Below are 23,194 nucleotides of genomic sequence, written 5' to 3'. Positions count from 1 at the left end.
AAAAATGCCTAAAATTAGGACCCTGAAATCTGGATGATTTCCAAAAGGACCTGGACAGGACCCACCAAATTACTGTGATTTCCTCCCAAGGGGAGTGGGATGGATGAGGGACCCCGAAACTACCTTGACATCCCTAAAAGGCTCAAATGGGGACACCCAAAAGCGGTGTGACACCCCCAAAATGATGTGGACAGATGGAGAGACTCCAAAATGTCCGTATTTCCTCCCAGAAGGCCCTGGGATGGGCATGGGGACCGCAACGCCTCTGTCACGCCCAATGAAAGCTTTTTTGTACTCAAAATAAATGGTTTTGTAGGCACCATTGGGGTCGCTTGTGCTGCTGGGACACAATCGGACGCTGATACACCCGTGTAGGAACACACATCTGTAAAAACCGCGTGCGCCTCTGCTCCCCACAATACGGTATCGCCCTTTACTCCTGACAATACGGTACCGTGCCTCTACTGCAGGCAATACGGTATCGCGCCTCTGCTCCCGCAATACGGCACTGCGCCTCTCCTCCCGCCAATACGGCACTGCGACGGCATTAGAGAGCGGCTCGCGGGCGCGCTCCGCCCCTATGCAAATTAGACGCGCGAGGCACCCTGGGAGAGCCGCGACGGGCATATCCGCAGGGCCGCAGGCACTTCGGGACTGCGCGCCCACTCGGGACCCGTGGGGCTTCCCGGGAAGCCTCAGGGGATCCCAAACCGGGAACGCGGAGGGGAGGGAGAGGGTCTCGCCGTGACGTGGGGAGCAGCGGCGCGGAGGGGCGCGCGCGCGCGGCGGCGGTTCCCGCCAATCGTCAGTGCGGTACATCCTGACCTGCCCCGCCCTCGGCGGGCAGCACGTGATGAGCGGAGTGTGATGACGCGTGATTAGAGTCGCGCGGCGCGGGCGCTGCAACCGCCCGCGCCTCCCTCTGACTGCGCAGCCGCGCGGGGCAGGCCTGTACCGCACCGGGGTGGGGGGGCTGAGGGCCCTGATTGGCTGCCCGAGATTGTAATCCTGCTGCCGGATTGGCTGTTCGTGCCACGGCGCCGCCTCCTCATTGGTTGGCGGCGGGCGTTGTTTCCAGGCAGAGCGCTGCTGCAAAATGGCCGTCGCGCACGTGATTCCGTCTGCACCACGCCCCGCACTCTGATTGGCTGCAAACCCCAGCGCTCTAAACACCCACCCAAACGGCGCGCTTGGCCCCGCCCTGCGGGCGCGGCCGCCAATCAGCGCCGCCCTGGGCTCCGCAGCCAGCCAATGCGCGGCCAGCGTGCGCTCCGCCGGCGTGACGCAAGCGGGGAGGAGGAGCGTGGAGGCTCTCGGCCCCGCCCCGCCGCGGCGCGGCAGCCAATGGGCGCGCGGAACGCGGCGAGCGGCGGCCAATGGGAGAGCGGCGGGGCAGATTTGAAGGCGGGCGGGCGCCCAGAGCGCGCGTGGAGGCGGCGGGTGAGGCCGCGGCCCGAGTGGGGAAAGGGGGGGGCTTAATTAGGGGTAATTAGGGTGGGTCTGGGGTAATTAGGGTGGTCAAGGTGATTATGGGGGCCCGGGGGGTGCTAAAAGGGGCATTAACGGCCTCTCAGAACCCCGGGGGCAGTTATGGGGCTGGGGGCTTTTTGGGGGGCGAGGGGCATGGGGGGGATCTAGGGGCCAATAAGGGGCTGGGGGCAGCGGGTATTGGGGGGGCAGGGGGCAATGGGGGGATCTGGGGGCTTCTAGGGGCATTAAGGCTTGGGGAGGGGGGCGCCGGGGGGTAAATGGGGGGTGCAGAGCCCTGGGGTGACACTCGTGTCCCCCCCACCCCAGCATGGCCTACAAGGAGAACGTGAACCCCAGCGCCTACAGCTTCGCCAAGGTGACACCCCAAAATACCCCCAAATACCCCCATAAGGGGCACCCACCCCCAAAGAACCCCCTTTTGGGGGGGCACTCCCCAGGTGACACCCCCCCCTGATCTGTCCCCAGTTCGGGGCGCTGCCCCCCCCGGGTCCCCAGCGGGTGCTGCGCAAGGACCCCCCCGGCACCGGGACCCCCTCGGACACCCTCCTGCTGCAGCGAGCGGGGGCCAGGACCTGCCCCCTGCTGGGTACGGGGGGCGCCCGGACGCCGGGGCCCCTTGGGGGGAACCTGGGTCCCAGTTTTGGGGGGGTCCCCCGAGTGCCTGGACCCCATGGGGGGGGGGATATTGGGGTCCAAGGGGGTTGTCCCCATCCCTGGTACCGGAGGAGTGTCCCGGACGCCTGGGCCCCTTGGGGGGAACCTGGCTCCCATTTTGGGGGGGTCCTCTGGGTACCTGGACCCCATTGAGGGGTTTTTGGGGGGCACCTGGGTCCTGTTGGGGGGTACCCAGAGCCCTGGGTCCCATTTGGGGTTGGGTTCCCGGACGCCTGGGCCCCTTGGGGGGAACCTGCCTCCCATTTTTTGGGGGGGTCCCCCCGGTGCCTGGACCCCATTGGGGGGACATGGGGGACACCTGGGTCATGTAGGGGGGGTACCCAGAGCCCTGGGTCCCGTTTGGGGAGGGGTTCCCGGACGCCTGGGCCCCTTGGGGGGAACCTGGCTCCCAGTTTTGGGGGGGTCCCCCGAGTGCCTGGACCCCATGGGGGGGGGATATTGGGGTCCAAGGGAGTTGTCTCCATCCCTGGTACCGGAGGAGTGTCCCGGACGCCTGGGCCCCTTGGGGGGAACCTGGCTCCCATTTTGGGGGGGTCCTCTGGGTACCTGGACCCCATTGAGGGGTTTTTGGGGGGCACCTGGGTCCTGTTGGGGGGTACCCAGAGCCCTGGGTCCCATTTGGGGAGGGGTTCCCGGACGCCTGGGCCCCTTGGGAGGGTGTTGGGGGGGGATATTGGGGTCCAAGGGGGTTGTCCCCGTCCTGGGTACCAGGGGGGTTTGGGAGGGGGGGGTCCCGGACGCCTGGGCCCCTTGGGGGGAGCCTGGCTCCCAATTTTGGGGGGGTCCCTTGGGTGCCTGGACCCCATTGGGGGCGGTTCTTGGGGGGCACCTGGGACCTGTGGGGGGGACTGGGGGGGGTACCCCTGGGTCCTATTGTGGGGGGGAACCTGGGTTCCGTTTTGGGGGGGGGGGATCCCCTTGGACACCTGCCCCCCATGGGGGGGGGTCACCTGGTCCTATGGGGGGTGGGCTGGGGGTACCCCTGGGTCCTATTGAGGGGGGAGAACCTGGATCCCTGGGTCCTATTTTGGGGAGGGGTCCCTGGGCCCCATGGGGTGGGTGTTTGGGGTCCAAGGGGGTCCCTGGTACCGGGGTGGGGTTTGGGAGGGGTCCCGGACGCCTGGGCCCCTCCCTCACCCCCCCCCCCCCCCCCCCCGCAGCCCTCCCGGGGCGGGTGCCCCTGGAACCCAGTGCCCAAATGGCCCCCCAGCACCCACAGTGAGTCCCTGCGCCGGGGGGGGGGGGACGGGGACATCGGGTGTTGGTGACACCCGCGTCACCCTTGGGGACACCCTGGTGACATTGGGGGGGTCCCCTGGGCACCCTCTGGGTGACACTGCCCCCCCCCCCATAGTGACAGTTGGGGGGGGTCTTGGTGACACTAGTCACCCTAATGGCAGGGGACATTGGTGACTTCCTGGGGGGACAGTGGGTGGCCCCATCCTCCCCCCGCGGTGCTGCCGGTGGCCCTGAGGGGACTCTGGTGACATTGGGACAACGGGCAGCAGCGACGCCCGGGTGTCCCCAGGAGGGCCTTGGTGACACCGCACTGATGGTGTCAGGACCTGGGCGGGGGGTGACACCCATTCCCATTGATGCCAATTGCCCCAAAGGGGACCCTGGTGACAACGGGACCCCCCAGGTGGGAAGGGGACACCCAATGGCCTCTTGGAGGACACCGGGAACCCCCCGGAGATGACCCCGGTCGGCGTCACCGCGTCACCGGGGCCGTCCCCGCGGGTGACGCGCGGCGGTGGCCGCAGGAGGACGTTGTCCATCGAGGACTTCGAGGTGGGGCGGCCGCTGGGCAAGGGCAAGTTCGGCAACGTGTACCTGGCGCGGGAGCGGACGTCGCGCTTCATCGTGGCCCTCAAGGTGCTCTTCAAGTCGCAGATCGAGAAGGAGGGAGTGGAGCACCAGCTGCGGAGGGAGATCGAGATCCAGTCCCACCTGCGGTGAGGGGACGACATGGGGACACCCTGGGGACATGGGGACACCCTGGGGACGTGGGGACGCTCTGGGGACACCTTGGGGACATGGGGACACCCTGGGGACGTGGGGACACCAGCTGCGGAGGGAGATCGAGATCCAGTCCCACCTGCGGTGAGGGGACGACATGGGGACACCTTGGGGACATGGGGACACTCTGGGGACGTAGTGGTGGGACATGGAGATGGGACATGGGGACACCCTGGGGACATGGGGATGCTCTGGGGACACCTTGGGGACATGGGGACACCCTGGGGATGTGGGGACACCAGCTGCGGAGGGAGATCGAGATCCAGTCCCACCTGCGGTGAGGGGACACCCTGGGGACATGGGGACACCCTGGGGATATGGTGGTGGGACGTGGAGATGGGACATGGGGATGCTCTGGGGACATGGGGACACCCTGGGGATGTGGTGGAGGGACGTGGAGATGGGACATGGGGACACCAGCTGCGGCGCGAGATGGAGATCCAGTCCCACCTGAGGTGAGGGGACACCCTGGGGACACCTTGAGGACATGGGGACACCCTGGGGACATGGGGACGCTCTGGGGACACCTCGGGGACATGGGGACACCCTGGGGATGTGGGGACACCAGCTGCGGAGGGAGATCGAGATCCAGTCCCACCTGCGGTGAGGGGACACCCTGGGGACACCTTGGGGACATGGGGACACCCTAGGGACATGTGGACGCTCTGGGGACATGGTGGTGGGACGTGGAGATGGGACATGGGGACAGCAGCTGCTGAGGGAGATCGAGATCCAGTCCCACCTGCGGTGAGGGGACACGCTGGGGACACCCTGGGGACATGGGGACACCCTGGGGACATGATGGTGGGACGTGGAGATGGGACATGGGGACACCTTGGGGACATGGGGATGCTCTGGGGACATGGGGACACCCTGGGGATGTGGTGGAGGGACGTGGAGATGGGACATGGGGACACCAGCTGCGGTGGGACATCGAGATCCAGTCCCACCTGTGGTGAGGGGACACGCTGGGGACACCTTGGGGACATGGGGACACCTGGGGACATGGTGGTGGGATGTGGAGATGGGACATGGGGATGGCAGCTGCAACATGAGATCGAGATCCAGTCCCACCTGCGGTGAGGGGACACGCTGGGGACACCCCGAGGACATGGGGACACCTTGGGGACATGGGGACACTCCGGGGATGTGGTGGTGGGATGTGGAGATGGGACATGGGGATGGCAGCTGCAACATGAGATCGAGATCCAGTCCCACCTGAGGTGAGGGGACACCCTGGGGACACTGGGACACTGTGGGGAGGTGGTGGTGGGACGTGGAGATGGGACACAGGGACAGCAGCTGCAGTGGGAGGTCGAGATCCAGTCCCACCTGGGGACATGGGGACACCCTGGGGACTTGGGGACACCGTGGGGAGGTGGTGGTGGGACATGGAGATAGGACATGGGGACAGCAGCTGCAATATGAGCTCGAGATCCAGTCCCACCTGTGGTGAGGGGACACGCTGGGGACACCCCGGGGACATGGGGACACCCTGGGGACATGGTGGTGGGACGTGGAGATGGCACATGGGGACAGCAGCTGCAATATGAGATTGAGATCCCGTCCCACCTGAGGTGAGGGGACACCCTGGGGACATGGGGACACCCTGGGGACATGGGGATGACATGAGGGGTCCCTGTGAGGTGGCTCAAGGTGCTGCCCGTGTCCTTGAGGTGCTGGGGGGCATCTCAGGAGGCTTCTGGTGACCTCCCAGGAGGGTCTCTGGGTGCTCCTGGGGGTCCCACGTGCTCAGCACCCCCCATGGCTGCCCGGGGGGGTCCTTAGGGTGCCCCCCGTCACCCTGACACCCCACCAGGCACCCCAACGTGCTGCGTCTCTACAACTACTTCCACGACCGCAAGCGGGTCTACCTGATCCTGGAGTACGCGCCGCGCGGGGAGCTCTACAAGGAGCTCCAGAAGTGCCACCACTTTGACGAGCAGCGCAGCGCCACGGTGAGTGGCGCGGGGACCTCGCGGGGACACCGGGGACACTGCCGGGCCGCTCCGTGGCCCACGTTCCTTCCACCAGGAGAACCTGGTGGGCATGTTCCACCAAGGACGTGGGCCTTTGGGTGCCGTTGGGGAGCTTGGGGTGATGATATTGACCTCATGGTGACATTGGGGTCCTCAGGATGACATTGGGGACACTCTTGGGGTGCTTCTGACCCCATATTTCTTCTTGTCATGGAGTTCTGGGAAGCCTGGTGGACATGGGACACCGAGTGCCGTTGGGGAGCTTGGGGTGATGATATTGACCTCATGGTGACATTGGGGTCCTCAGGATGACATTGGGGACACTCTTGGGGTGCTTCTGACCCCATATTTCTTCTTGCCATGGGGTTCTGGGAAGCCTGGTAGACGTGCTCCACCAAGGACATAGGACAGAGTGCCATTGGGGACCTTGGGGTGCTCCTGACCCCATATTTCTTCTTGCCATGGGGTTCTGGGAAGCCTGATAGATGTGTTCCACCAAGGACATGGAACATTGAGTGCCATTGGGGACCTCGGGGTGATGATATTGACCTCATGGTGACATTGGGGTCCTCAGGGTGACATTGGGGACACTCTTGGGGTGCTTCTGACCCCATATTTCTTCTTGCCATGGGGTTCTGGGAAGCCTGGTGGACATGGGACACCGAGTGCCGTTGGGGACCTTGGGGTGATGATATTGACCTCATGGTGACATTGGGGTCCTCAGGATGACATTGGGGACACTTGGGGTGCTTCTGACCCCATATTTCTTCTTGCCATGGGGTTCTGGGAAGCCTGGTAGACGTGCTCCACCAAGGACATGGGACACTGAGTGCCGTTGGGGACCTTGGGGTGATGATATTGACCTCATGGTGACATTGGGGTCCTCAGTGAGACACTGGGGACACTTCTGGGGTGCTCCTGACCCCATATTTCTTCTTGTCATGGAGTTCTGGGAAGCCTGGTGGACATGGGACACCGAGTGCCGTTGGGGAGCTTGGGGTGATGATATTGACCTCATGGTGACATTGGGGTCCTCAGGGTGACATTGGGGACACTTCTGGGGTGCTCCTGACCCCATATTTCTTCTTGCCATGGGGTTGTGGGAAGCCTGGTAGACGTGCTCCACCAAGGACATGGGACACTGAGTGCCGTTGGGGACCTTGGGGTGATGATATTGACCTCATGGTGACATTGGGGTCCTCAGGGTGACGCTGGGGTCCTCAGGGTGACATTGGGGACACTCTTGGGGTGCTCCTGACCCCATATTTCCTCTTGCCATGGGGTTCTGGGGAGCCTGATAGACATGTTCCACCCAGGACATGGGACACTGAGTGCCATTGGGGACCTTGGGGTGACAACATTGCTCCCATTGGGAGCCTTGGGGTGATGATAGTTACCTCGGGGTGACACTGGGGACACTTTCAGGGTGCTCCTGGCCCCACATTTCTCCTCACTGAACTTCTGGAGAACCTGGTAGACCTGTTCTACCAAGGATGTGGGGTCTTTCGGTGCTGCTGGGTACCTTGGGTTGACAGCATTGCTCCCATTGGGAGCCTTGGGGTGATGATGTTGACCCCATAGTGACATTGGGGACCTCGGGGTGACATTGGGGACCTTACATCACTTTTGGAGTGCATCTAGAGAACCTCATAGACACGTTCCACCAAGATCACCAGCCCCTGAGTACCACAGGGCGCCTCGAAGAGCCAATGTTGACCACGGAGGGCTATGGGGGGACCTTAGGGGACCTCGAGGTGCCCCGGGGACAGTTTTGGGGTGCCACCCTCGCGCAGGTGATGGAGGAGCTGGCGGACGCGCTCATCTACTGCCACAGCAAGAAGGTGATCCACCGCGACATCAAACCCGAGAACCTGCTCATGGGCCTCAAGGGCGAGCTGAAGATCGCCGACTTCGGGTGGTCGGTGCACGCGCCCTCACTCAGGTGGGTCCTGGGGACACCTTTGGGTGCTCGGGGACCCCTCAAGGGCCATGAGGGACCTCAAAAGGTCTTGATGGGTCCCTTGAGGGGAATCCTGTGGGTATCATGGGTTGGGGACACCTTGGGGTCCCTGCTGACCTCCCAAGGACCCAAAGTGACCCCAAAAGTTGGTGATGGGTCCCTCAGGGGGCATTCTGTGGGTGTCATTGGGTTGGGGACACCTTTGGGTGCTCAAGGACCTCCCAAGGACCCAAAGGGACCCCAAAAGGTGGGGATGGGTTCCTCAGAGGGCATTCTGTGGGTGTCACAGGGTTGGGGACACCTTTGGACCCCAAGAGGTGTCAATGGGTCCCATGGGGTCTCTTGAAGAAGATCCTGGGGTGATGGGGACCATGTGGGTGTCACAGGGTTGGGGACCCCCAAGGTGCCCCCAAACCTGGTGGGACACCAAGATGGGCCCTTGGGGACAGTTCCTCCTCCCCAATAGAAGGTTCCTCGTCCCCAACAGAAGGTTCCTTGTCCCCAAGGGCATGTCCCCAAATCTCAGGGCTCCTGCAAACCTGGTGGGACACCAAAATGGGCCCCAATTGCAAGTTCCTTCTCCCCAATAAAAGGCTCTCTGTCCCCAAGGTGGGTCCCCATCCCCACTGGGGTGTCCCCAAATCTTAGGGGTGTCCCCAGCACCCCAAGGTGCCTCCAGACCTGGCGGGACACCAAGATGGGCCCCAATAGAAGGTTCCTCCTCCCCAATGGAAGGTTCCTCATCCCCAAGGGGGTTTCCCTGTCCCCAAGGGAGGGTCCCCATCCCCACCGGGGTGTCCCCAAATCTTAGGGGTGTCCCCAGCACCCCAAGGTGCCTCCAAACCTGGTGGGACACCAAGATGGGCCCTTGGGGATGGTTCCTCCTCCCCAATAGAAGGTTCCCTGTCCACCAGGGGGTTTCCCTGTCCCCAAGGCGGGTCCCTGGTCCCCAGTGGAGGGTCCCCATCCCCACCGGGGTGCCCCAAATCTTAGGGGTGTCCCCAGCACCCCAAGGTGCCTCCAGAGCTGGTGGGACACTGAGATGGGCCCCAATGGAAGGTTCCTCCTCCCCAATCGAAGGTTCCCTGTTCCCAAGGGGGTTTCCCTGTCCCCAAGGGAGGGTCCCCGTCCCCACCGGGGTGTCCCCAAATCTTACAAGTGTCCTCAGCACCCCAAGGTGCCTCCAAACCTGGTGGGACACCAAGATGGGCCCTTGGGGACAGTTCCTCCTCCCCAATGGAAGGTTCCCTGTCCCCAAGGCGGGTCCCCAGTCCCCAGGGGAGGGTCCTTGTCCCCATTGGGGTGTCCCCAAATCTTAGGGGTGTCCCCAGCACCCCAAGGTGCCTCCAGAGCTGGTGGGACACCGAGATGGGCCCCAATGGAAGGTTCCTCCTCCCCAATAGAAGGTTCCCTGTCCCCAAGGGGGTTTCCCTGTCCCCAAGGCGGGTCCCCGGTCCCCAGGGGAGGGTCCCCGTCCCCATGGCGGTTGTCCCCCCTCCGTGTCCCAGGCGGAAGACCATGTGCGGCACCCTGGACTACCTGCCCCCGGAGATGGTGGAGGGGCGGACGCACGACGAGAAGGTCGACCTGTGGTGCCTGGGCATCCTGTGCTACGAGCTGCTCGTGGGGCAGCCGCCCTTCGAGAGCGCCTCGCACACCGACACCTACCGCCGCATCATCAAGGTGGGCCCCGGCGTCCGGGCACGGTGCCCTCAGGGGCCCCGGCGTCCGGGCAGTGCACCCCTGTTGGACCTGGTGTCTGGGCACGGTGCCCCCCAGGGACCCATGTGTCCACCCAGGGCATCCCCAGGGGCCCAGGCGTCCGGGCACGGTGCCCCTCAGGGACCCAGGCGTCCGGGCACGGCATCCCCAGGGGCCCAGGCGTCCAGGCACGGTGCCCCCCAGGGACCCCTGTGTCCACCCAGGGCATCCCCAGGGGCCCAGGCGTCCGGGCACGGTGCCCCCCAGGGACCCCTGTGTCCACCCAGGGCATCCCTAGGGGCCCAGGCGTCCGGGCATGGTGCCCCTGTTGGACCTGGTGTCCAGGCACGGTGCCCCCCAGGGACCCAGGTGTCCACCCAGGGCACCCCTGTGGGCCCCGGCGTCCAGGCAGGGCATCCCCAGGGGCCCAGGCGTCCGGGCATGGCACCCCTGTTGGTCCTGGTGTCCAGGGATGGCACCTCTGCACCCCTGAAGGGCACCAGCGTCTGGGCAGGGCACCCCAGTGGGCCCAGGCGTCCGGGCATGGTGACCCTGCACCCCCCAGGGGCCCAGGCGTCCGGGCACGGTGCCTCCCAGGAACCCACGTGTCCACCCAGGGCGCCCCCAGGGGCCCAGGCGTCCGGGCACGGTGCCCCCCAGGGACCCCTGTGTCCACCCAGGGCATCCCTAGGGGCCCAGGCGTCCGGGCATGGTGCCCCTGTTGGACCTGGTGTCCGGGCACGGTGCCCTCAGGGGCCCAGGCGTCCGGGTACGGTGCCCCCCAGGGACCCACGTGTCCACCCAGGGCACCCCTGTGGGCCCCGGCATCCGGGCACAGCGCCCCCCAACGGTGCCCCCCTCCCAACCCCGTGGGCCCAGGCGTCCGGGTGGGCCCCCGGTTCCCCCCCTCCCTCCTCCCCCGGACGCCTGGGCCCCCCTAACGTGTCCCTTCCCCCCCACCCCAGGTTGACCTGCACTTCCCGCCCACGGTGCCCGCGGGCGCCCGCGACCTCATCGGGCGCCTCCTGCGTCACAGCCCGGCCGAGCGGCTGCCGCTGCGGGGGGTCATGGAGCACCCCTGGGTGCAGAGCAACTCCCGCCGGGTGCTGCCCCCCGCCTACGTGCCCCCCTAGCGCCCGTGGGTGCTGCCCCCCACAGGGACCCCCATAGGGACCCCCATAGCACCCATGGGTGCTGCCCCCTATAGGGACCCCCATAGGGACCCCCATAGGGACCCCCCTAGCACCCGTGGGTGCTGCCCCCCATAGGGACCCCCCATAGCACCCATGGGTGCTGCCCCCTATAGGGACCCCCCTAGCGCCCGTGGGTGCTGCCCCCCATAGGGACCCCCATAGGGACCCCCATAGCACCCATGGGTGCTGCCCCCCCACCTACGTGCCCCCCTAGCGCCCGTGGGTGCTGCCCCCCATAGGGACCCCCATAGGGACCCCCATAGGGACCCCCCTAGCGCCCGTGGGTGCTGCCCCCCATAGGGACCCCCATAGCACCCATGGGTGCTGCCCCCCGCCTACGTGCCCCCCTAGCGCCCATGGGTGCTGCCCCCCATAGGGACCCCCCGGACCGCGCATGGGTGCTGCCCCCCCCACTAAGGGACCCCCATAGCACCCATGGGTGCTGCCCCCCATAGGGACCCCCTGGACCACGCATGGGTGCTGCTCCCCTGCTACCCCCCATAGGGGACCCCCCTAGCGCCCATGGGTGCTGCCCCCCATAGGGACCCCCCCCCCCCGGACTGCGCATGGGTGCTGCTCCCCCCCACTAAGGAACCCCCATAGCACCCATGGGTGCTGCCCCCTATGGGTATGGGGGGCCTGGGTGCTGCCCCCCACCTACGTGCCCCCCTAGCGCCCATGGGTGCTGCTCCCCTCCAACCCCCCCATAGGGACCCCCTAGTGCCCATGGGTGCTGCCCCCCATAGGGACTCCCCCCGGACCATGCATGGGTGCGGGACCCCCCATAGGGACCCCCATAGCACCCATGGGTGCTGCCCCCTATGGGTATGGGGGGCCTGGGTGCTGCACCCCTTGCATAGGGACCCCCTAGCCCCCATGGGTGCTGCTCCCCATAGGGACCCCCCGGACCGCGCATGGGTGCTGCCCCCCCCACTAAGGGACCCCCATAGCACCCATGGGTGCTGCCCCCCATAGGGACCCCCTGGACCACGCATGGGTGCTGCTCCCCCGCTACCCCCCATAGGGGACCCCCTAGTGCCCATGGGTGCTGCCCCCCATAGGGACCTCCCTCAGACCATGCATGGGTGCGGGACCCCCCATAGGGACCCCCATAGCACCCATGGGTGCTGCCCCCTATGGGTATGGGAGGCCTTGGTGCTGCACCCCCTGCATAGGGACCCCCCCATAGCACCCTTAGGTGCTGCCCCCCTGCTGCCCCCCATAGGGGCCCCCATAGCACCCTTGGGTGCTGCCCCCTTGCACAGGGACCCCCATAGCACCCTTGGGTGCTGCCCCCTATGTGTATGTGGGTCCAGGGTGCTGCATCCCCACAGCGGTCCCTGGGTGACCCCCCCCCCCCCCAAGCTGTTTTTTTTTGGGGGGGGGGGGGCGGGTCTTGGGTGTTGCCCCCCCCCCCCATCTGCTGCAACCGCGTCCCCTTCCTTGCGGGGGCAGCACCCATGGGTGCCCCCATGTTACTTGTCAATAAAGTTGGTGTTTTTATTATTATTATTATCATTTATTATCGTGTGATTTTCTTTGTGGTGGGGGTGGGGTGGTTGTGCACCCCTGGGTGCCCTTAGGCACCCTCAGTATCCCCCATTGCACCCAAGGGTGCCCCCCCATTTCACCCAGGGGTGCCCTCCATATCGCCCCCCCCACTGTACCCTGGGGTGCCCCCCCCACTTTGCACCCCATATCTCCCCCATTGCACCCCAAGGTGCCCCCCTTGCACCCATGGGTGCCCCCCCTTGCACCCGATATCCCCCCCTATTGCACCCTGGGGTCTCCCCCATTGCACCCCAAGGTGCCCCCTTCACATCCCCCCATTGCCCCCCTTACCCCTCATTGCACCCCAAGGTGCCCCCCTTGCACCCCATATCCCCCCTATTGCACCATGGGGTCCCCCCCATTGCACCCCAAGGTGCCCCCTTCACATCCCCCCATTGCCCCCCTTACCCCTCATTGCACCCCAAGGTGCCCCCCTTGCACCCCATATCCCCCCTATTGCACCATGGGGTCCCCCCCATTGCACCCCAAGGTGCCCCCCTTGCACCCATGGGTGCCCCCCCTTGCATCCCCTATCCCCCCCTATTGCACCATGGGGTCCCCCCCATTGCACCCCAAGGTGCCCCCCTTGCACCCATGGGTGCCCCCCCCTTGCACCCCATATCCCCCCCTATTGCACCATGGGGTCCCCCCCATTGCACCCAAGGTGCCCCCCTTGCACCCATGGGTGCCCCCCCCTTGCACCCCATATCCCCCCTATTGCACCCTGGGGTCCCCCTCATTGCACCCCAAGGTGCCCCCCTTGCACCCATGGGTGCCCCCCCTTGCACCCCATATCCCCCCCTATTGCACCATGGGGTCCCCCTCATTGCACCCCAAGGTGCCCCCCTTGCACCCATGGGTGCCCCCCCTTGCACCCGATATCCCCCCCTATTGCACCATGGGGTCCCCCCCATTGCACCCCAAGGTGCCCCCCTTGCACCCATGGGTGCCCCCCCTTGCACCCCATATCCCCCCCTATTGCACCATGGGGTCCCCCTCATTGCACCCCAAGGTGCCCCCCTTGCACCCATGGGTGCCCCCCCTTGCACCCCATATCCCCCCCTATTGCACCCTGGGGTCCCCCCCATTGCACCCCAAGGTGCCCCCCTTGCACCCATGGGTGCCCCCCCCTTGCACCCCATATCCCCCCTATTGCACCATGGGGTCCCCAACATTGCACCCCAAGGTGCCCCCCTTGCACCCATGGGTGCCCCCCCTTGCACCCCATATCCCCCCTATTGCACCATGGGGTCCCCCCCATTGCACCCCAAGGTGCCCCCCTTGCACCCCATATCCCCCCTATTGCACCATGGGGTCCCTCCCATTGCACCCCAAGGTGCCCCCCTTGCACCCATGGGTGCCCCCCCTTGCACCCCATATCCCCCCTATTGCACCCTGGGGTCCCCCCCCATTGCACCCCAAGGTGCCCCCTTCACATCCCCCCCATTGCCCCCCTCAGCCCTCATTGCACCCCAAGGTGCCCCCCTTGCACCCATGGGTGCCCCCCCCCCTTGCACCCCCTATCCCCCCCTATTGCACCCTGGGGTCCCCCCCATTGCACCCCAAGGTGCCCCCCTTGCACCCATGGGTGCCCCCCCCTTGCACCCCATATCCCCCCCTATTGCACCATGGGGTCCCCCCCATTGCACCCCAAGGTGCCCCCCTTGCACCCCATATCCCCCCCTATTGCACCCTGGGGTCCCCCCCATTGCACCCCAAGGTGCCCCCCCTTGCACCCATGGGTGCCCCCCACTTCCCCCCCCCAGAGGGGCTCCCCTTGCACCCTAATGCACCCACATCCCCCCCCCCCCCAAAATGACACCCCAAGTCCCGCCCCTGCCCCCCCCCTCTCCCCCCCCCCCCGCTCCCGGTGCCCGGATGCACGAGCCGCCCCGGCCGCCATCTTCCCGTGCCAGCTCCGCACCGCTCGCGCCGCCGCCGCCGCCGCTGCCCCGACATGTGAGTGACCCCCCCCCGCGCCCCCCCCCGCGCCTCAATGCAACCCCCCACCCCCCGTGCAATGCTCCCCGCGTTGGAAAGGCTCGGGTGCATGCCCCCCCCCGCGGCCTTCCCCCCCCCCCGCCGCTCAAACCGCCCGCGGGCGAAGCGAGCCGGTGCAATGCGGGGGGGGCGCGATGCAGAGTGACACCCCCCGTGCAATGTCCCCCGCGTTGGAAAGACCCCGCGCCAGGTGCTGGGCGCTGCCGCGGGGGTCACCCGCAATCTCTGAAGTGACCCGGGGCAAATTGATCCCGTGCAATGCGGGGGGGGGCGCGATGCAGAGTGACACCCCCCGTGCAATGTCCCCCGCGCTGGAAAGACCCCGCGCCAGGTGCCGGGCGCTGCCCCTGGTGTCACCCGCAGTCCCTGAAGTGTCCCCGGGCAAATTGATCCCGTGCAATGCAGGGGCGGGGGGGGGAGCCCTGCAGAGTGACACCCCCCCCGTGCAAAGCTCCGCGCGTTGCAAAGGGCCCCGGGAGCTGCCCCCGCAGTGTCTCGTGTGTACCCGGGCCAAACGGTGCCCGTGCAATGCGGGGGGGGGTCAATGCAGAGCGGCCCCCCCCGTGCAATGCTCCCCGCGTTGGAAAGGCCCCGGCGCGGGCACTGGGCGAGGCCTCTGCGGTGACTCGCAGCCGCTGAGAGGCCGCCGGATAAGCGGGCGCCGTGCAATGCGGGGGGGGGTCAATGCAAAGCGGCACCCCCCCTGCAATGCTCCCCGCGTTGGAAAACACCCCAGGAACGTGCCAGGATTGGCCCCCCCCCCCCCCCCCGCCATGCACTAACCGCGGACCCCCCCTCCCCGCCGGGGTTACCGGGCCCATGCAATGAGGGGCCCTCGGTGCACACTGCGTGGTGCAACGGACCGGGGTGTGACCCTTATGTCACCCCCAAAAACACCCAAAACGGATCCGTTCTGTGTGTGGGGGGGGGGAAATGCAGACCGCCCCCCCCCGTGCAATGCTCCCCATGTTGGAAAGGGCCCCGTGCATGAGCCCCCCCCCCCCCCGCGAGGCCCCCCCCGGGGCAAACTGGGCTCGTGCAATTTGGGGGGGGGGGGGTGTCCATGCAGACCCCCCCCCCCGGGCAATGCTCCCCCCTTGCAGGGGGCTGAGGCTGTTGTTTTTGGGGGGAGGGGGGAGCTCTTTTCCTGGGGTGCCCCCCCCCCCCCCCGCCATCACCTTCATGGGGGGGAGGGGCCACACCCAGGATGGGACTGAAATGGGGGGGGGGGCCATAGAAAGAATGGGGGGGGGGCACTTGTGGGGGGATATTCTGGAAGGAGGGGGGGGCAGCCGGTGCCCCCCCCCCCCACTGCTGTCCCCTTCCCCCAAATCCTGCTGGCCTAGAGGGGACAGGAAGGTCGTGGGGGGGGGGGGGGGTAGGTTGGGGCCCAGGCGTTCGGGTGACCCCCCCCCCCCGGCTCTGTCACTTTGGGTGGCCTCGTACCCCCCCCCCTCCAATAAGGGACTGGATGGGGGGGGGGGGGTGCCGGACGCCTGGGCCCCCTGGGAGGGTTTGGGCGGGGGGGGGGGGGTGTCAGGCTCTATTTGCAGCCCGGAGGAGAGGGGCGGAGCTTGGTGGGGAGGGGGCGTGGTTGACCGGGAGGGGGGGCGGAGCCTGGCGGCGCTGACCCCTCCCCCTTCCACCCCCCCCCCAGGTCGGCCCCCGCCGCCCCCGCCGCGCCCCCCCCGGCTGCCGCCGAGGGGGGGGGCCCCCCCCGCGCCCCCCCCCAACCTGACCAGCAACCGGCGGCTGCAGCAGACCCAGGCCCAAGTGGATGAGGTCACGAAGGGGGCGGGGCTATACCTGGAGGGGCGGGGCTATACGCGGGGGCGGGGCTATACGCGGGGGCGGGGCTATATGCAGGGGCGGGGCTAGTGGCGGGGGGGGGGTGGAGCCAAGCGGTGCTGGGGGGAGTAAAGGGGGAAGAGGAAGGTGGGGGGGGGTGAATGGGCGGGGCGAAATGGGGAGGGGCTAAAGGGGGCGGGGCCTGAGTGACATTCCCCCTTGGGGGGGGGGTCTTTCACCTGGGTCCCCCCCCTCCCCAGACACCTGGGTCCCCTCTGACCCCCACCCCTGCTTCCCCGGACGCCTGGGCCCTTTCTGACCTCCCCCAGCCCGGACGCCTGGGCCCTTTCTGACCCCCCTGTCCCGGACGCCTGGGCCCTTTCTGACCCCCCCCATCCCCGGGCGCCTGGGCCCTTTCTGACCCCCATCCCCGGACGCCTGGGCCCTTTCTGACCCCCCCCCCAGCCCGGACGCCTGGGCCCTTTCTGACCCCCCCCTCCCCGGACGCCTGGGCCCTTTCTGACCCCCCCCCATCCCCGGACGCCTGGGCCCTTTCTGACCCCCCCCCCGTCCCCGGACGCCTGGGCCCTTTCTGACCCCCCAATCCCCGGACGCCTGGGCCCTTTCTGCCCCCCCCAGCCCGGACGCCTGGGCCCTTTCTGACCCCCGTCCCCGGACGCCTGGGCCCTTTCTGCCCCCCCCCAGCCCGGACACCTGGGCCCTTTCTGACCCCCCAATCCCCGGACGCCTGGGCCCTTTCTGCCCCCCCCCAGCCCGGACGCCTGGGCCCTTTCTGACCCCCGTCCCCGGACGCCTGGGCCCTTTCTGCCCCCCCCCCAGCCCGGACACCTGGGCCCTTTCTGACCCCCCCCAGCCCGGACGCCTGGGCCCTTTCTGACCCCCTTCCCTGTCCCCGGACGCCTGGGCCCTTTCTGACCCCCGTCCCCGGACGCCTGGGCCCGCAGGTGGTCGACATCATGCGGGTCAACGTGGACAAGGTGCTGGAGCGGGACCAGAAGCTCTCGGAGCTGGACGACCGGGCCGACGCGCTCCAGGCCGGCGCCTCCCAGTTCGAGACCAGCGCCGCCAAGCTCAAGCGCAAGTACTGGTGGAAGAACCTCAAGGTACCCCCAAAACACCCCAAAATCCCCCCAAAAAGCAGCCCCGAACGCCCCAAACGCAACCCAGAAACCCCAAACTGGCATCGGGGACCCCAAAATTCCATTTTGGCGGCTCAAAATCCACCCTGGAACTAGCAAATAAACCCAGGAACATCAAGATTGGCGTTGGAGACCCCCAAATCCACATGGATGAGCCCAAAATGTAGCACTGACCCCCCCAAATCCAGCCTGGAACCACTGTAATTGCCAAGAAATCTGAAAATTGAAATTCCTGACTTCCAAATCCACCACCACACCCTAAAAATCCATCCTGGAAGCCCCAAATCCGGCCCAGAAACCTCAAAATTGGTATTGGGGACCCCAAAATTCTGCTTGGACAGCCCAAAATCCACCCTGGAACCCACAAATTCAGCCCAGAAACCCCAAGAGTGACATAGGTGGCTCCAAACCCACATTATGACCTAAAGTTCCATCACTGCACCCCAAAAATCCAGCTTGGAACTTACCAAAACCCTCTCCGAAACAGCAAAATTGATGTTGGTGACCCCAAAAATCCACATCGATGTCCCCAAAAATCCTCCATCATACCCCAAATATCCAACCTAGGAGCCCCAAATCCAGCTGAGGAACCTCAAGCTTGAAATTGGTGACTCCAAAATCCACAAGGATGACCCCAAAATCCACAAATGCACCCCAAAAATCCCCCCCGGCCCTTCCAAAACCCTAAATTGACCTTGATGCCCCTAAATCCACGTTTTTTTATTATTTTTCCCCCAAAAAATCTGCATTTTCACCTTAAAATCCATCCTGGAACCCCCAAAATCTACATAGCTCAGCATACGGGAACCCCTAAAATGCCCCAAATGGCCCCAGATCCCCATCCGACCTCTCCCAAAAAGCCCAAATCTGCTGCACTGGGAAGCCCCAAAATCCCCTGAAATAAACCCAAAAGTAGCCCCTAAAGTGTCCCAAATGCCCCATTTTTTGGGGGGGGGGATGTGGGGGGGGGTGACCCTGTGTCCCCCCCCCCCAGTGACCCCTGTCCCCCCCCCGCAGATGATGATCATCCTGGGGGTGATATGTGTCATCGTCCTCATCATCATCATCGGTGAGTGCCCGCATGCAAATGAGGGGGCGTGGCATGCAAATGAAGGGCGGGGCATGCAAATGAAAGCCGTAGCTCCAATGAGGGGTCTGCATGCAAATGAACGGGAGGGGTGTTACTTCAATGAGGACCCCCCCCCATGTAAATGAAGGGGAAGCAAGCATTCAAATGAGGGACCAGTATGCAAATGAGGGGCAGTGCATGCTCCAATGAGGGGTGCATATGCAAATGAAGGGGCGGGGCGTTGCCAGGATAAACGGGCATGCAAAGGACGGGGCTGGCTGCTCTGGGGAGGGTCGGGTATGCAAATGAAGGGGTCATGTGCTCCAGTGAGGGGGCGGACATGCAAATGAAGGGGCGTGGCATGCCGGCGATCATGCAAATGAAGGGGGCGGGCCATTCTGCTAGGAGGCGGGGCGACAAAATGGTGGAGATGGGCAGGGTGGTGAGGAGGGGAGCATGCAAATGAAGGGCGGGGCATGCAAATGAGGGCAGGGTGTATTCCAATGAAGGGGTGGGGCATGCAAAGGGCGACCTGGAGTAGGCCACGCCCCTTGCTCCCATATATGGCGCTGATAGGTGAAAGGGGAGGGGGGCATAGAGGGCGTGGCCTGTGGGCGGGGGCGTGGCCGGAGGAGGCCCCGCCCCCCGCTGACCCCTCCCCCTCTCTCCCCAGTGTCTTTCAGCACCTAACGGGGGGGCCTTGGAGCCGAGCGCCCCCCCCCCTCCCCTCCCCCCCCCAGCCGTCACCCATGGGCGCCCCCTCCCCCCCCCGGGGTGCCACCAACCCCCCCCCCATCGGTGTCCCCCCCCCCCAACCCCCAGGGGACCCCCCCCCCCCGGGACCCATCGCTGCCCCCCCCCCCCAGCACCCAGGGGTGCCCCCCCCCCCCCGCCGGACGCATCGCTGCCCCCCCCCCCCCCCATGGGTGCCCCCCCTCCAAGGAGCCCCCCCCCAACTCCCAGCACCCAAAGGTGCCCCCCAAACCCCATCCCCCCCCCCCCCAGCACCCATGGGTGCCCCCCAAGACCCCCCCCCCGGGTGCCCCCCCCCGCCGTTGTGCGTGTGTGGCTGTGCCTGGCTGTAAATACCCCTATTTATACACTACACATAGCTCTATTTTGTCAGTTTGTAGATTTATTACTAGTTTTTTTTTGTTTTTTTTTTGTGGGTGTCCCCCCCCCAGCACCCCCAAGACGGACCCCCCCCCCCAGCTGTTCCCTCCCCCCCAAAATGGTCCCCGGACCCCCCAGAATAGCCCCATTGACCCCCCCCATTGCACCCGGTTACCCCCTGCAATGCCACCCCCCCCCGCACCCAAATAGTCGACATTCCACCCCAAAACGAGCCCCTGCACCCCAAAACCTGACATTCCACCCCAAAACGAGCCCCTGCACCCCAAAAGCCGATATTCCACCCCAAAACGAGCCCCTGCACCCCAAAATCTGACATTCCACCCCAAAATGATCCTCCTGCACCCTAATATCTATCATTGCACTGCAAAAGGACCCCCCTGCACCCCAAAACCCAACATTGTACCTCAAAATGTCCCCCGCACTCCAAAATCAGACTTTCTACCCCAAAATGAGTCCCTGCACCCCAAACCACAACATTCCACCCCAAAACGCTGCCCAAATCGCCTCCCTGCCCCCCGCAAAGCCCCCTGTATTGCACGTAGACCCCCCGACCCGAAAATCCCATTTTGCACCCCAAAATCTCCCCAGATACTCTGCTTTCTCCTCAAAAATCACAAATTTACCTCCCTGCACCCTAAATTATTCTGCTGTATCCCAAAATGACCCCCTGAAACCCCCAAATTCTCATTTTCCCCCCCAAATTTCTGGATCCCCACTGCACCCCAAAATCTTTCCCTGCATCCCAAAACCCCCCCTTTTATCCTCAAAATGCACTGGATTCCCTCTGCACCCCCAAATAACCCATTTTTCCTCCACTCCCCCCCCAAAATGTCCCCAATTCTGCCCAATTTCAACCCCAAATCCTTCCTTGCACCCTAAAACCCACCCAGCGTCACTGCCCCCCCCAACAGGGACATTTTGGGGGGGGTCCCTCTGGGTTTTGGGGGGCCCTCACTGCACCCTGATCCCAAAACTTGTTTTTTTCACCCCAAAAATCGGAGACTTTTGGGGTTCCCACCCCGAGCTGAGCACAAAGGGGGGTCTCCCCCCAAAAAAAAAGAGGTTCCCCCCAAACTGGGATCCCCAAAAGGAGCCACTTCCCCCCCCCTCTTTATTTTGGGATCCTGCCCCCAAAATTGCTTTTTTTCCACCCAAAATCCTTTCCCCCCCCATTCCAAAATATTATTTGGGGTGAAAATGCCCCAATTTGGCACCCCCAAGACATTCCAGACCCCCCCCCCCCTTTTTTGGGGTTCCCCCTCGGGGGGGGGAGGACAGTAGAGGAGATGTCGGGGGGGTCGGACCCCAAATTGGGGGGAAAACCCCCAGATTTTGGAGGAATCAGGAAAATGATTGAACACCACGATTTGGGGGAAAAAACTTGTTTTGGGGGGCAAAATCTGCAGTATTTTGGAGGAGCCACAAGATTTTGGAGGCCCATTTTGGGGGGAACTGGGATATTTTGGGGGACCCCCATTTTGGGGGGGGTGGATTTGGTGCAGGTGGAAATTTAGAGGGGAATCGGCCCAAAATAAGAGGAAATGGCCCTCAAAAGTGGGGGAATCTCCAAATTTGGGTCCAAACTCCCTAAATTTTGGTGTTTTGGGGTGCTGGGGGTCTCCAAAAAGGGGGTTGAGCTACAAATTTGAGGGGATAAGCAGCGATTTGAGGGCAAAAGCCTGAAATTCTGGGGACTCCCCCCGCAAAAAAGGGGCTCCCTTGAAATATGAAGGAACCCGAAATCCTCCCAATTTGGGGTGCCCCCCCTTCGGAGTGAACCAAAATGGGGAAAGAGGAGCAATTTGGGGGATAAAAACCGATATTTGGGCAAAAGCTCAGATTTAGGAGTGTCCAAATGCTGACGGGAGGAGGGGTAAAAGTGAGATTTCCCCCCCAAAAATGGGGGAAATTGGTAAAAAATGGGGGGAAATCTGAGAAAAAGGGGGGATTTGGGGAAGTTGGGGGACACTTTTTTGGGGGAGTGACCCTAAATTTGGGGGTTTTATGAGGGAATCCCTTAAGGGGGGGTCTCTAAAGAGAGGGGGACCCCAAAAAGTGGGGGGGCAACAAAATGAGGGGAAATACCCCCAAAAGGAGGGGGGGCGACACCCCTTTATTTCCCTTGGGCTGACCCGAAACGGGGGGGATTCCCCCCAAAAACAGGGAGTCTCAGAGTGGAAGAAGGGGGTGGAGACCCCAAAACCAGGGGGATTAGCCCCAAAAGAGGGACCCCCCCCAAAAGGGGGCATCACCCCTATAAGACGGAGACCCCCTAAAAGGGTGATTTTTTTTTCCCCAATAAGTGATCTAGGGAGCCCCCCAAAAAGAGGGAAATTCCCCCAAAAGAAGGACCCCCAAAATGATGCGAATCCCCCCCAAAATTCGTGCCCCCCCCCCCAATTTTCCCCCTTGGGGGGTCCGTTTTTGGGGTGCCCCCGCTTGGAGCCGTGTGTGTGCGTGTGCCTGTTTCAGGGAGGGGGGCAAAAACCCCGTTTTCCCCATTTTTCCCCCCCAAAATCCGCGCCAGACCGAGACCCCTCCCCCCGGGGGGGGGGGGGGGGCGAAGACGTCGTTGGAGCCAAAACTGGGGGGATTCACCCCAAAAATGCCGCACTTTGGGGAGGATGTTCTGCTCCCCCCCGCCCCCGCCGCTAACAAAAATGTTACTTTCCAGGGGGGAGGTTTTGGGGCAGCGTCCCCAAAATCGGGGGGTTCGGGGGGGGCTCCCCCTTCCCCCTCCTCCCGGGGGGTTTTGGGGGGGGTCCCCAAATTTGGGGGGGCCCCGGGGGGGGGGGCCCCGAGTCCTGATGTGAAACGTGTAGAATAAAAACCGCCGTTGTCCCGTGCGCCGCCTGGCCCCAAAAGCAGCGGAAATTGCCCCAAAATGGGGCCCGGAAGGTGAAAGAGGGGGAGGGAATTGGGGGGGGGGTGGGAATCATCCCCCAAATGGGTGGAGGGGGGAATGGAGAACCCCAAAATTGCGGGAATCTGCCCCAAAAGGGGGAGAATTGGGGCGACCCCAAACTGGGAGAAACAGCCCCAAAACGGGGAGGTGGAAAAACGGGCTGGGAGGGGGAGGGTTCGTGACGTCACGGGGGGGAGGTGGGGCATGGCGACGTGACGTCAAAGCGCCCCTGACCCCGCCCCGTCCACAACGAACCTGGGGCCCAGGCGTCCGGGACCGTCCCCCTCCCCCGCACCGAAAAATGAGACATTTTGGGGTAAAAAAGGCATTTTTTGAGTAAAAAATAGGGATCCCAAGGGGGGACCCCAATAATTTAATGCACTTAATACTCCGCGGACGGCAGCACCCATGGGTGGGGGGTCAACGGCTGCTGGCGCCCATGGGTGACGTGTCTATAGGTTGCAGCACCCATGGGTGCTGAGTCTATGGGTTACAGCACCCATGGGTGGTGGGTCCGTGGCTTGGAGCACCCATGGGTGGCGATCCGTGGGTCACAGCACCCGTAGGT

At 64.6% G+C, this 23,194-nt stretch overlaps 2 protein-coding genes and 1 non-coding gene across 3 annotated transcripts; all 3 read left to right on the top strand.

The window, feature by feature from the left end:
• The first annotated feature begins 802 nt into the window (after nucleotides 1-802).
• On the top strand, nucleotides 803-927 carry LOC148590471 (U8 small nucleolar RNA). Its single transcript, XR_015914301.1, has one exon. It is a non-coding gene; the product is annotated as a U8 small nucleolar RNA (small nucleolar RNA).
• Nucleotides 868-10,958, top strand: LOC104576827 (aurora kinase C-like). The gene is given in 9 exon segments (XM_088538999.1): nucleotides 868-947; nucleotides 1,798-1,846; nucleotides 1,957-2,077; nucleotides 3,327-3,384; nucleotides 3,930-4,121; nucleotides 6,005-6,143; nucleotides 7,958-8,106; nucleotides 9,633-9,807; nucleotides 10,791-10,958. Coding segments are annotated over 9 exon segments (1,131 nt in total).
• Nucleotides 10,959-14,448: 3,490 nt separating this feature from the next.
• On the top strand, nucleotides 14,449-19,308 carry LOC148590470 (vesicle-associated membrane protein 1-like). The gene is given in 6 exon segments (XM_088538998.1): nucleotides 14,449-14,528; nucleotides 16,228-16,282; nucleotides 16,284-16,352; nucleotides 17,324-17,482; nucleotides 18,536-18,587; nucleotides 19,261-19,308. Coding segments are annotated over 6 exon segments (354 nt in total). The 5' UTR covers nucleotides 14,449-14,526; the 3' UTR covers nucleotides 19,278-19,308.
• Nucleotides 19,309-23,194: the final 3,886 nt, after the last annotated feature.

This window comes from Tinamus guttatus, unplaced genomic scaffold (assembly GCF_059628265.1).
Source record: "Tinamus guttatus ecotype Peru unplaced genomic scaffold, ASM5962826v1 Tinamus_guttatus_pri_ptg001318l, whole genome shotgun sequence".
Classification (NCBI taxonomy): domain Eukaryota; kingdom Metazoa; phylum Chordata; class Aves; order Tinamiformes; family Tinamidae; genus Tinamus; species Tinamus guttatus.
Note: the sequence above shows the minus strand (reverse complement) of the source record. Positions and strands in the feature narration are given on the sequence as shown.